The 14146-nt window shown below is 44.5% G+C and overlaps 3 protein-coding genes across 3 annotated transcripts; 1 reads left to right on the top strand and 2 right to left on the bottom strand.

Annotated features, from left to right (window-relative positions):
- Window positions 1–2899: 2899 nt before the first annotated feature.
- On the bottom strand, window positions 2900–6459 carry cfap184 (cilia and flagella associated protein 184). Its single transcript, XM_028996123.1, has 4 exons — window positions 5863–6459; window positions 5494–5782; window positions 4739–4950; window positions 2900–4409 (listed from the first exon to the last, which is right to left on the bottom strand). The coding sequence occupies exons 1-4, from the start codon at window positions 6457–6459 to the stop codon at window positions 2940–2942; spliced, it is 2568 nt and encodes an 855-aa protein (XP_028851956.1). The 3' UTR covers window positions 2900–2939.
- tada2b (transcriptional adaptor 2B) lies at window positions 4618–9262 on the top strand. Its single transcript, XM_028998950.1, has 2 exons — window positions 4618–4954; window positions 5357–9262. Exons 1-2 carry the CDS (start codon window positions 4685–4687, stop codon window positions 6596–6598), a joined length of 1512 nt encoding a protein of 503 aa, XP_028854783.1. The 5' UTR covers window positions 4618–4684; the 3' UTR covers window positions 6599–9262.
- Window positions 9263–9358: 96 nt separating this feature from the next.
- On the bottom strand, window positions 9359–13119 carry grpel1 (GrpE-like 1, mitochondrial). Its single transcript, XM_028998959.1, has 4 exons — window positions 12997–13119; window positions 11560–11716; window positions 10618–10699; window positions 9359–10522 (listed from the first exon to the last, which is right to left on the bottom strand). The coding sequence occupies exons 1-4, from the start codon at window positions 13062–13064 to the stop codon at window positions 10176–10178; spliced, it is 654 nt and encodes a 217-aa protein (XP_028854792.1). The 5' UTR covers window positions 13065–13119; the 3' UTR covers window positions 9359–10175.
- Between the last annotated feature and the right edge of the window lie 1027 nt (window positions 13120–14146).

Raw genomic sequence — 14146 nt, 5'->3', positions numbered from 1 at the left:
GTGCAGACGTGAATTTGCATATTGCGACCCCTGGAATAGACTTTAATGAGGTGTGACCGGCCTCGCTCTCAGATCGTAGTTTTGTAGTACTGTAGTCTGCGCCCTTGTAATGGCCAAGGTTGAATTATTATGGGGAATTTTAATAGATTTATAGAGTTCAATATTTATTAAAGGCCTGCACACACTGGATAAAACAAATTTATGGGCCTTAGACATAGTCCATTTCAGGATGCTTGGAGACGTTTTTGTCTTGTCTTCACTGGAATAAGAGACATTGCATGGGTGCTAGAGAGGGTAAAACAATGATTTCATGCATCTGCTGAAATGTTTAATTGTGTGAAGTTTAGCAGGCGGGTCTAAATGTTTGGCAATAAAAGTATGAAATGGACCCGTTTAGCATCCATACTGAACTGTGTATTGATCAGTCACAAAGCTACCAAGATGGCAACCCCCTCCCCCACCCACCCCCACCACCTCCTGCCTGATTTGTTAGAATGACACATTTTTCCTGCTTATTGTACATTGGAGCTGGTGGTGTTTTTCTAAACATAGGTTGTATTAAACTATTTTATTGAATTGTCTTGAAATGTAACTTAGATTTTTTTGTATTTCTTTGTGAAAAAAATTTTTGTCACTGGGCTTTGTGATGTCCTTTTTGTCGTGTTTTGTGAAATGTACTGGGCTGGGCCTAATCAACATTTTATTTTGCATTTGAAGTGTTTGAATTTGTGTGTGTGTGTTTGCATGCATGTTTATATGTACATGTGTATGTACATTTTTGTTTTGAATATTTTAATGGGGTTTAACCTGTGGAAAAAAAATAAAAATAAAAGAAACAAGACCAAATAAATTTTAACATCCTTAAAAAGCACATTGGTGTTAGTTTTGCTTTTTTGCTTTTGAGGGATCAGAAATATTGACCAAATCATGTATGGTGTGACTGTTGCTTTCTATTCTATAGAAATGTAGCCAAATGTGAATCTCCACCATGCTGTTAAATTTCTGTGCGTTACGGATGACAGACAGTCATATGAAACCACTAAATAAAATTTCTCGAGGGAAAAAAAAACATTGAAGTGGGAGTGCGGTGGCTGGACCTGAGACTGAAGCACTTTCTTCAAGTGACCATGTTTTAAGCTTAATTGCATCAAAGGTCAGTTACCTGTAGCAAAGACCTCTCACAGCATTATGGAAGGTGAGAAAAGAAATGGTAAGACACGTGGAGGCTGTATATTAGGATTGTGGTGCCATTCGAGATGATTAAATGGTTACGTTGATGCTGAGCTCTTTAGGCCATTACATTATGAAGAATCTCCTATAGTGGTCCAAGGACACACAGTCAGTTTTATTGTAATTTAGACATTTTGGACATTGATGGCTTCAATCTGAATAAAAAGTTCAGTGCACAGTCTTTTAAGTCAATCAGGATCAACTGAAGCCTTCAAACCATATAGTGTATGAATGATGAGTGATACAACAGCCCAGTGTTTACTCAATTTCCTGTCTTTACAGATATATGTGTTGCACTTTTGTCATTTTGGGATTTGTTTCAGAGCATTAGGCAGCTCCTGCCCTCTGTTTCAATCAAATTAAAAATGCAAGTGTCTTGGGCAAGTGTTTGAAATTAAAATATGATTTATCCAATATTGCCCTCTAATGGCTCTTTTCGGACCTTCAACAAGCTCTGACCACATAATAAAGTGAAAGTGAAGTGATTGTCATTATAAAATACTCAAACACAGCACACAATTCATGAAATGTGTCTTCTGCATTTAACCATCACCCTTAGTGAGCAGTGGGTATCCATGACAGACGCCCGGGGAGCAGTGTGTGGGCTTAGTTGCACCTTGACGGTTCGGGATTTGAATGCGCACCCTTCTGCTTTCTTAGCTGCTGGGTCCAGTCCTGTGCATAAATGTTGCTACTTTTGGTGGTAGACACAGGATAACATGACTGCCCTGCAGATACATACGCATCAAACTGCGATACACTGCGTGTTTCTGAACATTTTTATAAGAACCACCATTAACATTTTGAGCAATTTGAGCTACAGTAGCTTTTCTGTTGTATCAGCCAATGCGGTCCAGCCCGTGTTCCCCACCTGCATCAGTCAACCTTGTCCGCCCTTGACCAGGGAGATCCCACAGTTTCGCAGATAACCAATCCTTCTAGTGATCTTGTCAAAGCCAATCAAATCCTCAGGCTTGCCGATTTTTCTGCTTTCACCACATCAAAATCACTTGATGCTTAATATATCCAACCCACTGCCAGATGCCACTGTAAGAAGATTATGTTCACAGTGGTGCTAATATTATGGCTGAATCTATATTCTTTATTACTTTACTTTTATTTCATTTCTACTTAACTACAAGCTGATGAAGAGATTTAAGACATATAATGAGAGATAGATTTGATGATGGTAATGATGTCTACCCTTAAACAATTAGTCACATTTATTCTGGCCTCATAAAAGTAAAAGCTGGAGGCTGCATACCACCACCATTTGGAAATCAATCATTTAAAGCAGAGACTAACCAAACAACCATCTTTAAACCATCTTTTTTTACACTACAATTTAAAGGTTAGTGCATATCGCAGCAGATACAATAAGCTCCACTTAGTACTGCATTGTAAAACGTGTTTGAACCTGTGACTTTGTGGTCCCCTGTGACCCACTGGGCTACTGGCACCACCCGTCACATGGCCTGAGTAAAGATCGTTCGTTTGGTATTCTGAGAACGTGCTGCCATTACATGGATTCTGGTGTATTGTGTTACATCCCGGCCCTGCTTGTGTCTGCGTACATCTGCATCTAGAAAACAAGGGATTAAATGACTGAAAAATGACAAGACATCGATGAATTACAGTTTAATACAGCGGGAAGACATCAACTATATATATTTATGAACTGGACGTTTTCCACAGGATGGAAATTCATATCACACCATTTGAGACCTGCTTTGTTCCAGGTTCTTCTTGATCCTGTCACTCTTCATTGTGAGCTCCGCATGCCGCCTCTTCAGCATCTCGAGCCTCTCTTCCATCTGCCTGTTCTCGTCCACCTTCTCCTCGAAATCCCGCAGCAACATCTTGTTCCCCAGCAGGCCACATCGCTGGCGCAGCTTCAGGTTGTCCATACGGAGACGGTCGCGCGCCTGTTTGGTCAGCATCAGCATCTCCCGTTTTTGGGCCAAAGCTGCCTCGACCTCGGCCAGTTCAGTTCGACCGATCTGGTTCTCCATCCGGACGAACTGCAGCTTCTCCCTCACATGGGTGAGAACCTGCACCTTGCTGGCAATCTTCTTGTGCAGACTCGAAAGCTCGTCCTTGCGCTCCTCTATCTTCTCACTGTAGGTGTGGTTCTCGAGCTTGAGCTGCTCGAAGTCTGCCACGTGGCGTCCTTCTCCCAGGACCTCCTTATGCACCAGTGCCTCAAACTTCCTCAGCGTGTCCTCAAGCTTAATGTTCTCCAGCCGAACAGACACCAGCTGCTTCTCCCAACGCTCCTCGACCGCCAGGATCTGCTCCACCTCATCCCGGGCCGCCTGCTTGCCCACCTGCCGGCTGAGAGCTGCCACAGCGACCTCATGCTTCAGAGCCATGAAGGCGCGCCACTCATCCTCCACCTGACCCAGCTTCTCCATCGTCTGGGCCCTCAACCCCTCCAGCTGCTGCTGGTACTGCTCAGACCGCCGGTGGTACTGATCCTTCAGCTCTACAATGGTCTCCAGGTACTCCTTGTACTGCTGCTCTGGTTCCTGCACAGGCTTCTCCCATTCAGCCCATGGGCCGTTGTCCTTCCTCTGGCAGAAGAACTCAAGTAACCGGATTTGCAGGTGATTGTTCTGCTCCATCAGCTTGTCCCTCTCAGCCTGCAGCTCGGCCAGGAGGTCTGCATGCTCCTTGTGATCAGTGTTAGTTACTTCATCTTCATCTTGGTCCTTCAGTCTCACCTGATGCTTTTCAACTGGGCTGGCAGCTCTGCTGAACTCTTGGGTTGTTGGGCTGTCCTTGTCTTGCTCCAGTCCGAATTCATCTATGCCATTCATGATTTCCTCATAAGAGTGAGTCTGACTTGTGGAGGGTTCACTTGCAGCGCCTTTTCTTTCCTCACTGGAAGGGATTTCTGCATTTCCCACAGTCTCTGTTCCACTGTCTTCATGAGGGACATCATCAAACTTGGGCCCTTCTGTGGAAATATCAATTGACTGCTTTCCCTCCTCTGGTGAGATTTCATTTTCCTCCATCTTCTCAGAAATAAAGGCGTCTTCAGCCTCAGCAACAGCATTGAGCACAGCGTCTTGGTGGTGGCCTATATCCAGTTCTGATTCAACATTTGTCTGTTCTCTCTTGTCTCCTTCCATTGTCTGTGCTCCTAAAAGCAGGATTTCCAGATGATCCTGAAACTCCTACACAGATATTTAAGATAAAGATAAACCTCACAAACAGTTTCCTGAAACCATGCACATATCCTTGGCACAGAATAACGAGGCCAAGGACGCCAGGTTCGCACCGCGTCAGTGTTTTGGGGGTCGCCCTGGAAACCCAGGCTGCGCCAATCGGCAGCGTTCGCGCTGTTTCGGACATGAATATTCATGAACCACTGCAGCCTGAGCGGACGGAGCGCAGTGCGCAGGCGCGCTGTCGGAGGCAGTGCCGCTTCCAGCAACAAGAAGCTAGCGTCATGGCCGACCTGGGGAAGAAGTACTGCGTGAACTGCCTGGCGGACGTCACGAACCTGAGGCTGCGCTGCACGGAGTGCCAGGACATCGAGCTGTGTCCCGAGTGCTTCTCGGCGGGCGCGGAGATCGGCAATCACCGGCGATGGCACGGTTATCAGCAAGTGGACGGCGGGCGTTTTACTCTGTGGGGTCCCGCAGCGGAGGGAGGATGGACGAGCAGGGAAGAGCAGTCGCTCCTCGATGCCATCGAGCAGTATGGCTTTGGAAACTGGGTAAGACGCGCCGGCGTGGGAATAAGAACCGGTGCTCGCAGGTCGTGGTCGTCAACCTGTCAACTGTACGCCACTGCTGACGACGGTTCAAGCTGCAGTTTTCTCAACAAACTCACTCATTTGCAGCCTAATCATGAATTAACGTCATGTGCAATTGGATATTTGCTCTTCAACTGTTAAACATGCATTCTGCACCAGGAGATACGAACAGTTTGGGTGCAAAATTTGCATATGTGCACCAGTATTATATGTAGAGCAAAAACATTCTGAATTTTAGCTAAATGTATATGATATCAAGTGGTTCCACTTAGCTTGATGTTATAAGACATTTTTATTTAAATGATTAAATTATTTGTCGGATTAATTAATGTGAAATTGTACATTATTTGTTTCTAAACCCAGGAGGACATGGCTGCCCACGTCGGTGCCTCAAGGACCCCACAGGAGGTCATGGACCACTATGTCAGCATGTACATCCACGGCAACCTGGGCAAGGCGTGCATCACCGAGAGCATCCCCAACCGCGTTACGGACCACACTTGTCCAAGTGGCGGCCCTCTGTCGCCGAGCCTGACCACGCCGCTGCCGCCGCTGGATGTGTCTGTTGCGGAGCAGCAGCAGCTGGGCTACATGCCGCTCCGGGATGACTACGAGATTGAGTATAACCAGGATGCAGAGAAGCTCATCAGCGGCCTGTCTGTGAACTACGACGACGAGGACGTGGAGATCGAGCTGAAGCGCGCCCACGTGGACATGTACGTTCGGAAGCTCCGAGAACGGCAGCGGCGCAAGAACATCGCACGCGACTACAACCTTGTTCCGGTCTTCCTAGGTCGGGACAAAAAAGACAAGGAGCGGGAACGTCTTGGGGCAGGTGTGGGCGGAGCCGGAGCAGGAAGTGGCAGTGCCTTGTGTAATATCGGCGGGAGCGGAGCACTGGGGGGCGCCACGGCAGCAGCTCCCTCGCTGGCGGGCGGCCCCACCGTCACCGTGTCATCCTCGGCACCAAAGAGAAAGATCACAAAGGAGGAGAAGGAACTGAGGGCCAAGCTCCGCGCGCTCTGCCAGTGCATGGCACAGCGGGAGTTTGAGGAGTTCTTCGAGAACATGCACAAGGAACGGGCTCTGCGCGCCAAGGTGCGCGAGCTCCAGCGGTACCGGCGCAACGGCATCACGCGCCTCGACGAGTCGGCCGAGTACGAGGCGGCGCGGCACAAGCGCGAAAAGCGCAAAGAGAACAAGAGCGTGGCCGGCTCCAAGAGAGGCAGCAGCGGAGGGGGTGTGGGGGGAGGTGGGGGTGCCGGGGGCGGAGGGGGAGGCGGCGGCAGCGGCGGCGGCATGGGGCCGGGCGGGGGCGCCGGCATCGCTATCAAGGAGGAGGGCAAGGACGGCGAGTTCTCGGCCATCGAGAACCTGACGGGCTTCGAGCTGCTCTCGGATCGAGAGAAGGTTCTGTGCAACTCGCTGAACCTGAGTCCAGCTCGGTACCTGACCGTCAAAACCATCATCATCAAGGACCATCTTCAGAAGAGGCAGGGCATCCCCGCCAAAAGCCGGATGCCCAGCTACCTGGACAAAGTGCTGAAAAAGCGAATCCTCAGCTTCCTCACAGAGAGCGGCTGGATTTCTCGGGACGCATCCTAACATTTGCAAAATTCCTGTATGTTTTGTACCCTCTTTTTTTTTTTTTTTTTTTCTCTCTCTCTTTCTCATTTTCGTGTCTAATAAACACTTTGATATAGGGCCAAAATACTGGATATGCCTACTGAAGACTGGTGATCTTCAGCTTTGCTAACAAGCCTACAGTGAACAAGGAACTGAAAGACAGAGGAATATTTTCCCTTATATATATATATATATCTCCGTACAATATGGCTATATTTATATTGAAAAGAACATCTAGTTTTGCTAGGGAGTACTTTTTCCACAGACAAATACAATGTACCTCTCTATTTGCCTCTCTAGACACATGGCTCTTATAGTGGGGGCATAGTGGTAGTTTTGGCGGCGAACAGAGAGGCGGTGAAGGATAACTGTGATACGTTTTCTCTCAGGTACCCCTTAAACAGTTATCATTTGAGAAGCTATGTTATAAACTTCTCGATCTTAATTCTTCATTTTTTTTTACCTAGGGCTGTATTTTAATGGTGCTAAGACCAGCGGAAATTAGAACGAGCGCATGGGCTAACATGCAAAAAAAAAACGTTTTTTTGCCGTATTTTTTTCACGCGGAAAGAAGGCAAACTGGCTGCGTTGGATGTCGATTTCTTTCTCTTCTAGCCACAGCTCACTAGCGTCTTGTCCTTTCTTGTTTGCGTGTGTTTTATTTCCAAAAACTGAGGAAACGTACTTGACGTGGTGTTAGCGTACAGTTAGCATCGGGCCCTGGTTTTAGTGCCATCAAAATGAAGCCCAAATTCTTTCCGATGGGCATTAATCGTCAGTATGTTAAATATCCAACTGAAGCACAGTTCTCCGTTTACGTTCCATTGCCAAAAGTACACGTCTCCTTGTCTTCTTGCGTTTTGGAAGCTCTGAGTGGCTTTGCCTGCGTTGGGTGTACAGTGTGTTTAAGTTCGGTAGGGGGACTCGTTTCAGTGTCTACTCCTACCTGCTGATTTTTATTATTTTTTTTAATAATGCCGAACGTCTCATCGTGTGATAGTACAGTTTAGGGACTATCAAAAGGAGACGTGAGGAACCAAGGTTTTCCGGTGGATGTGTACAAAAAAAAAAATCAGTGTTCTTTTGTTTTACGTACCCAGTGCCCATGTCTGTGTATACGTGCGCTTGCATGTTTTAAAGGCCTTGATTGTGTGCAACATTTTTTGCTAATATATATTTTGCTATTCCACAGAGTTACAAATTTAGAAAAAAATATTTTTTATCACCCAAAGAGCTTAGATGCAGCACTGCTAGAGAAGAAATGTGCAGATGTCGTTTATAGAATGAGCAGAAGCGGTGAGCAAATAAGTTGACGGGACTGGAACCAATGCTTTTTTTTTTGGAGGGGGTTTGTTCTGTAATCTTTTTCCTGCATTTGCACTGAAAGTGTGGCGATATGAGAAATATGGACCTGCAGGCAAAGATTTGTTGTTTAGTTGCATTAACTCTGTTCCTCTGAGAGACTCTCCTCACCTCTACTGAGCTTCTGTTGTTTTTTTTTTTATTTATCTGTCATAAAAATCCAATGAATTCATGAAAACCACTGAGGCCCGTTGATGTTGCAGTGCCTTGAGATGAATAAAAAGATATGCCATGAGGCTCTTCCCTTGTATCCTGTTCACGGTGGCAGCTGAGCACCCATTCACATGCAAATGACAAATTCGAACGGCGACAGGCAGAAGCGAGGCGGAGGAATACGAACAAGGAGCAGGGTGGAGGAGAGTGGGCAGGACAGTGAGAGGAGTTTCTCTCTGGTCTTGGTGCTGGATGCAGAACGTTGCCTATTTCTCCTGCAAACTTTGTTTATTACATAGTATACATGTAAAGAGGTTCATTTGTCTCTATCTTTTTAGGTGTCATGTTCATTCCTAGACTAGTCACTTTCTGGTCTAGTCATGTTATGTTGTAACGTCTCTCCAGTATGCTCTGGAAAAGGTTGCGTGTTCAATGAAAAGAAAGGTTTACAAAGTAAATGGCTTGTATATCCATTATTAGTGAACAATTGGTACACAAAGCAAGGTCAGGAAAAAATAAGGTCATTTTACCACACTACATTTTCATTGGGTCGTGTATAAGTGGACCTCAGAGGACTAAATAACACCCACTGAATAAAAGTGTTTTGTGGGGTTGGTACTGGTAAAGGCAGCATTCTCAGTCCCGTTATCACCTTGCTCATCCTGATAAGTCTTGCTTCGTATCATTTGACTCAGTTGATTCAGTTTTTTGAAAGATTTTGAAAGCCAGGTATTAACATAGGAATCTTGTCAGCAATTTCTCTTTCCAGACCACATTTTTTTTTCCCTGTGAGGGTTATTGTGAAATGTAAATATTTTTGTAATAAAAAAAAAGACAGGAAATTTAAAATGGGCTATAAACCATGAGCTGTGAAATGTAAATTATTTTATTTTCAGAAACATTTTTATAACATTTTTGTAAGAGAATTAAAAAAAAAAGCTCCCTTTTTTGTCTTTGGTTTCATTTGGTGTGTCCTGGCATGCTGTTCTGTGATATTTGAGTGTGCTCAGGATGTTATGTCTGTAGGCAGGTCCAGTGGTTCAGGCAATGGAGGATGTTCTTGTGCCCTAATGTTTGCACATGATATGTTGCCCATTTCCCATTTTGTAATAAAGTGCACATTCTTTATTCTGACTCAGTCTGTTCTGTTAAATCACTCGTGTGTAGATAACATGACATGTTAAGACTCACATGGTTTAACATGTCATCAAAAAAAGAGGTACATTTCAGCAATTATGTGTTTTTATTATGAAAATGCTATTACACATGAAGTATTGTCTTATTATTATTCCTTGAGCTAGCAGTACATAGAACACACCTATTGAGAACCATTCAGTTATCAATTAAAACACAGTAACCATTTATATGCCTCGCTTTCAAGGCTGTTAAGTATAGTTTTATTGTTTGCAGGGGTTTCATTTTGCTTATTAAACAGAAGGAACTTTCAAAATGTGTTATGATGTCTGCGGTCTATGTAATAGATACACATCAGAGCAACTTTGCAGGTATTCACATGTCATAACAGAATGGAAAATGCATTTTGAAAGCCACGAAAAGATAAAAACTGGCACGGCAATCACTAGTAATCACTAGCGTGATGTTCCCAGATGCCCCTGCCTGAACTGAACTGTGTTAAATGTTCACCCTATTTTCTCTGTTGGGATGCAGAGTTCAAAGACACAAGAACAGAAAACATTAAAATATACATTACAATAATTAGCAGGGGATCTGATCCCATGATTTTACACTCCTGACTGATCCACGTGGAAGGAGTCCAATTGGCCAGACAGGGATTAAGGCTAGGCCTGGACTAAATTTGGCTTTTAAATGGCAATCCGCATTCAAAGGGCAACATAGTCCAGGCAGGCTCCTAATCCCGCCTGATTAGTTTTTTTCCTTCAGCCTAAATCAAGTGTGTACTGGTATAACAGGGTGAGTGACATCCACAAGTGCACTGAGGGTTCTCCCTCTTCCAGGCAGATTCTAAAGGCCTTCAATACTTTTTCACACCTTTTGTCACCCAGGCAACCCATGTCTAACATTAAGGAGCCTTGACCACACCCACCAAAGCTGGTCGGAGGGTACGTCCATGCAGTTTGTAGCCTACTTTGGTCACTGCGGCGACTGTGCCAGGCTCCTTGCCTGGCATCGGGGATTGGAAGAGCGCCTCATGCTCATAGGGGTCAAATTTCTGCCCTTCAGGGTTGAGCTTGACCAGGCCATATTTGGTGAACACTTTCTGAATCTGCACATCAGTCATTACCAGCCCATCATAGAGGTTCTTCAGGTGGGGGTTCTGTGAGGTCACCTCATCTTTTGGGACGCTCTCGGTTGCCTTTTCTAAGATGTCTGCCACTTCTAGAAGATCTTTGCAAAAACTCTGGATTCCTACAGACCAAAAGCAAAAGGTATTTAATTGATAAATGTGCAAAATATGTAACTTCAAAACACATGGTTGATTTGCTTTGGCATAAAATGCTTACCAAAAAGCTTTGCATCCTCCACCATCTTCTGACTTCTTTGCCTAAGGTTTTCTGTGTCTGCAAGGGCTCGCTTGTATTTGTCCTTGTGCAGAAATTGAAGAACAAAATTTAGACATACCTCAACCCCAACCCCTAGACAACACTAATGCTTATCTACTACAAAAAGCTGTTAAAGGTCCCATGACAATTTTTTTACTTTTATGTCAGTCTTAGGGGTCCCCTAAAAAGTTCCGAAACTTAGCTGTGGTGCAGAATTACAGAAACTTTTAGTAAATCACACAGTAAAATTTCCCCAGGACGTGCCGTTATGGTGCGTGTAGCTTTAAATGCTAATGAGGAGGAGAGAGGCGGGACAAGGAGGGGAGCGGCCTATAGAAGTTGAGGGGGCTTTCGAGGAAATGACATCATCAATACCATTCACCAACCACAATGTTTGTTGCAGACAGGTCCAGATGGAGAAGCAGAATGGCTCTTTACAGCTATTGCCATTTCTAGCCAGAGTGGTAGTAGCCTAGTGGGTGAGACACTCGCCTATGAACCAGAAGACCCAGGTTCAAATCCCACCTACTACCATTGTGTCCCTGAGCAAGACACCTAACCCTAAGCTGCTCCAGGGGAACCTGTCCCTGTAACTACTGATTGTAAGTCACTCTGGATAAAGGCTGTAAATGTAGCCACTGCAGGACCATAAACAGGCGAGGGGAACTCCTTTATTAATTTTAAATAATCTGACAAAGGGAAATTTTCATGATTCATGACATTGTTAAAGAGATGTACGACTAGATTATGTACATTATATATTAATACAAAGTTCACTGCTCTTGATGTGTAGAGCAGCCATCTTGAATATTGCGGTTACGCTCCTCTTAAGGCAGCGTTCTGATTACCCTCTTAGAACAGAACACACCATTAGCCTGTACAATGGCAAAGTTGTGGACTTACTGTAACTTCTCGAAGCTGCTCCTCCAGCTGCAGCTTGTCCTCAGCAAGAGCTCTCTCAGCAGCACTCTGCTCTGGCTTCGGCATTCCGCTCTCCTCTTCGCACCCCGCACCAGAGCTCTTCTGCTGGGCTGCTGTGCACAGCAGACGTGGCGCCGCCCTGGTGTACGATAGGAAAAGTGATTCATGCCTCAATCAACATCTGGGAACATTAGCCTTCTTGTTATGCAACACCTTCTCATTCAACATATGCAACATATAGTACAGGCCAAAAATTTGGACACCTTCGCATTCAATGTGTTTTCTTTATTTTCATGACCACTTACATTGGTAGATTCTCACTGAAGGCATCAAAACTATGAATGAACACATGTGGATTTATGAACTTAACAAAAAGTGGAGAACTGGCCTCCAAAGTCACCGGACCAGAACCCAATCGAGATGGTTTGGGGTGAGCTGGACCGCAGAGTGAAGGCAAAGGGGCCAACAAGTGCTAAACACCTCTGGGAACTCCTTCAAGACTGTTGGAAAACCATTTCAGGTGACGACCTCTTGAAGCTCATCGAGAGAATGCAGAGTGTTCAAAGCAGAAATCAGAGCAAATGGCGGCTATTTTGAAGAAACTAGTACATAAAACATGTTTTCACTTATTTCACCATCAAGTACATAACTCCACGTGTGTTCATTCATGGTTCTGATGCATTCAGTGAGAATCTACCAATGTAAATGGTAATGAAAATAAAGAAAACATTGAATGAGAAGGTGTCTCCAAACTTTTGGCCTGTACTGTAAGTGCTCCTTCACTTACCTTCTACGGGTTACAATGATATTTCCCACACAATTTACACTAACATTGTACTGATTGCTATATGGAATGTTCTAAAGCATGGGTGGTGTGGGTCTTTCCAATATGTTGGAGCTCTGTATGATTTTAAATAAGCGAATGCAATAGACTATTTCCCCCTCGGCGTAACAGGGGTCAGGGGTCAGACGAGCAGCCCCTGTTGCGCGGTGTGTCGTCATACTCGGCTGACAGCCCACAAAGGTTAGCATGTTTAGCTGGACTGCAGGGTGGTCGGGATAAAAAGAGGCCGTTCGTTAGTCTTAAACTTACAAGTGATGTCAATTTGAGGTGGACACGGAAAAAAAAAAAAGATTTTTTTTGCCATCATTAGGTAATCTTGATTAGTTCATGGATTGCAGGGCACACCTCAAACCAGTTTAATACTGCACACTTATAATACCCAACAAACCTCTCTTGGTTAGCAGCTTAATTGTTCGTAAACGTTCCGATAAAAAAATTACCCAAGCGACGAGCCAAGGCTGAGCTTTACAAGCATAATATATCCTGGAACCGACATGCTGCATAAACACAGTGGTCACAAAAAGAAAGGTTGCCGTAAAACCCAAGTAAAAGTGCTAATATACGGAGCTTCTTACCTAGCAAGGGAGGGAGATGCTACAATATTGTAGCTTTGCCTCACCGCACGTACACACCAGCTCGCCATGTTCAACCACTACTGGTAACACGCCGCAAAGGACATACAAACCCATTGGCAGGACCTTGCCAACTTCAGCCAATCACAAACCGTTTTGATTAACACCGACCTACCGTGCCCAATCAAACGGGATCAGGAAGGACCCCGTTTCCTATAGTTCGGTTGCGAGGAAGTTCAAGGCTGGAAGCTTATACGCGTGACCAAGGACAGTCCCTCCATGCGACGTGAAGGTTATCCAGCGTTCATTTTATTATCCTACGCCAATTACATGACACATGTAATTATGACACAACAAATGCTGCTCATTCAAACAAAAGAGCGTGGAACGTGTAGCCCGGTGGGTAAGACATTCACCTATGAACCAGACGACGATAAGGTCACAGGTTCAAACCCAAATTACTACCAACATGTCCCAAGCAAGACACTTAACCCTGAGTGTCTCCAGGGGGACTGTCCCTGTAACTACAGATTGTATGTCACTCTGGATAAGGGCGTCTGATAAATGTCAAAAATGTAAATGAATCTTCACCCGTCCAGCCAACTGAATGCTTTCATCTGAGCGGCCGACTGACTGATGTTTCCAACAATCTATTACTCGTATTTATTTATTTAATTTAATTTGTATTTATTTGATTTACAATAACATAATACATTATAATAATGAACAGAACAGCTAGATCTACTTTTTTTTTTTTTACTACGAAGTAATCCTATTAAATGACATTCCATCAAATCCATCAAATGTCTATAATGATATTTACTATGATACATTATAGCAGCACCTAGTGTTCAAAAGAAGAACTGCGTGTCAAATGTATTGTCGGAAAAATTGTAATTTAATAAGGGAAGCTGCTCATTAATATCTTTATTTAGTGGCTTAATAAAAACAGTGAAAATGTGAGATGTCAGTAGGAGAGACTGTAGCCATATTTCAGTCTTATTACTATTGTTGTATAGTATTCTTGTTATCAGGGTTAGATAGGGGTGAGAGTAGCCTAGTTAGTAACACACTAACCTATGGACCAGAAGACCCATGTTCAAATACCACTTACCACCATTGTGTCCCTGAGCAAGACACTTAACCCCGAGTT

Source organism: Denticeps clupeoides, chromosome 1 (genome assembly GCF_900700375.1).
Source record: "Denticeps clupeoides chromosome 1, fDenClu1.1, whole genome shotgun sequence".
Classification (NCBI taxonomy): Eukaryota; Metazoa; Chordata; class Actinopteri; order Clupeiformes; family Denticipitidae; genus Denticeps; species Denticeps clupeoides.
The sequence above is the reverse complement of the archived record's forward strand: the minus strand, read 5'-3'. Positions and strand labels throughout refer to the sequence as shown.

Coding starts and splice junctions, on each gene's coding strand:
- cfap184 (XM_028996123.1), bottom strand. CDS start 6,459: ATGGTTTTGACGGTCAGGTACCGAGCTGGACTCAGGTTCAGCGAGTTG. Junction 4,951..5,493: donor GAGGGCCGCCACTTGGACAA/GTGTGGTCCGTA, acceptor CGTCTTACCCAG/TTTCCAAAGCCATACTGCTC. Junction 4,410..4,738: donor TCCGTGCAGCGCAGCCTCAG/GTTCGTGACGTC, acceptor ATATCTGTGTAG/GAGTTTCAGGATCATCTGGA.
- grpel1 (XM_028998959.1), bottom strand. CDS start 13,064: ATGGCGAGCTGGTGTGTACGTGCGGTGAGGCAAAGCTACAATATTGTA. Junction 10,700..11,559: donor AGCAGCTTCGAGAAGTTACA/GTAAGTCCACAA, acceptor TTTCTGCACAAG/GACAAATACAAGCGAGCCCT. Junction 10,523..10,617: donor GGAGGATGCAAAGCTTTTTG/GTAAGCATTTTA, acceptor TTTGGTCTGTAG/GAATCCAGAGTTTTTGCAAA.
- tada2b (XM_028998950.1), top strand. CDS start 4,685: ATGGCCGACCTGGGGAAGAAGTACTGCGTGAACTGCCTGGCGGACGTC. Junction 4,955..5,356: donor AGTATGGCTTTGGAAACTGG/GTAAGACGCGCC, acceptor TTCTAAACCCAG/GAGGACATGGCTGCCCACGT.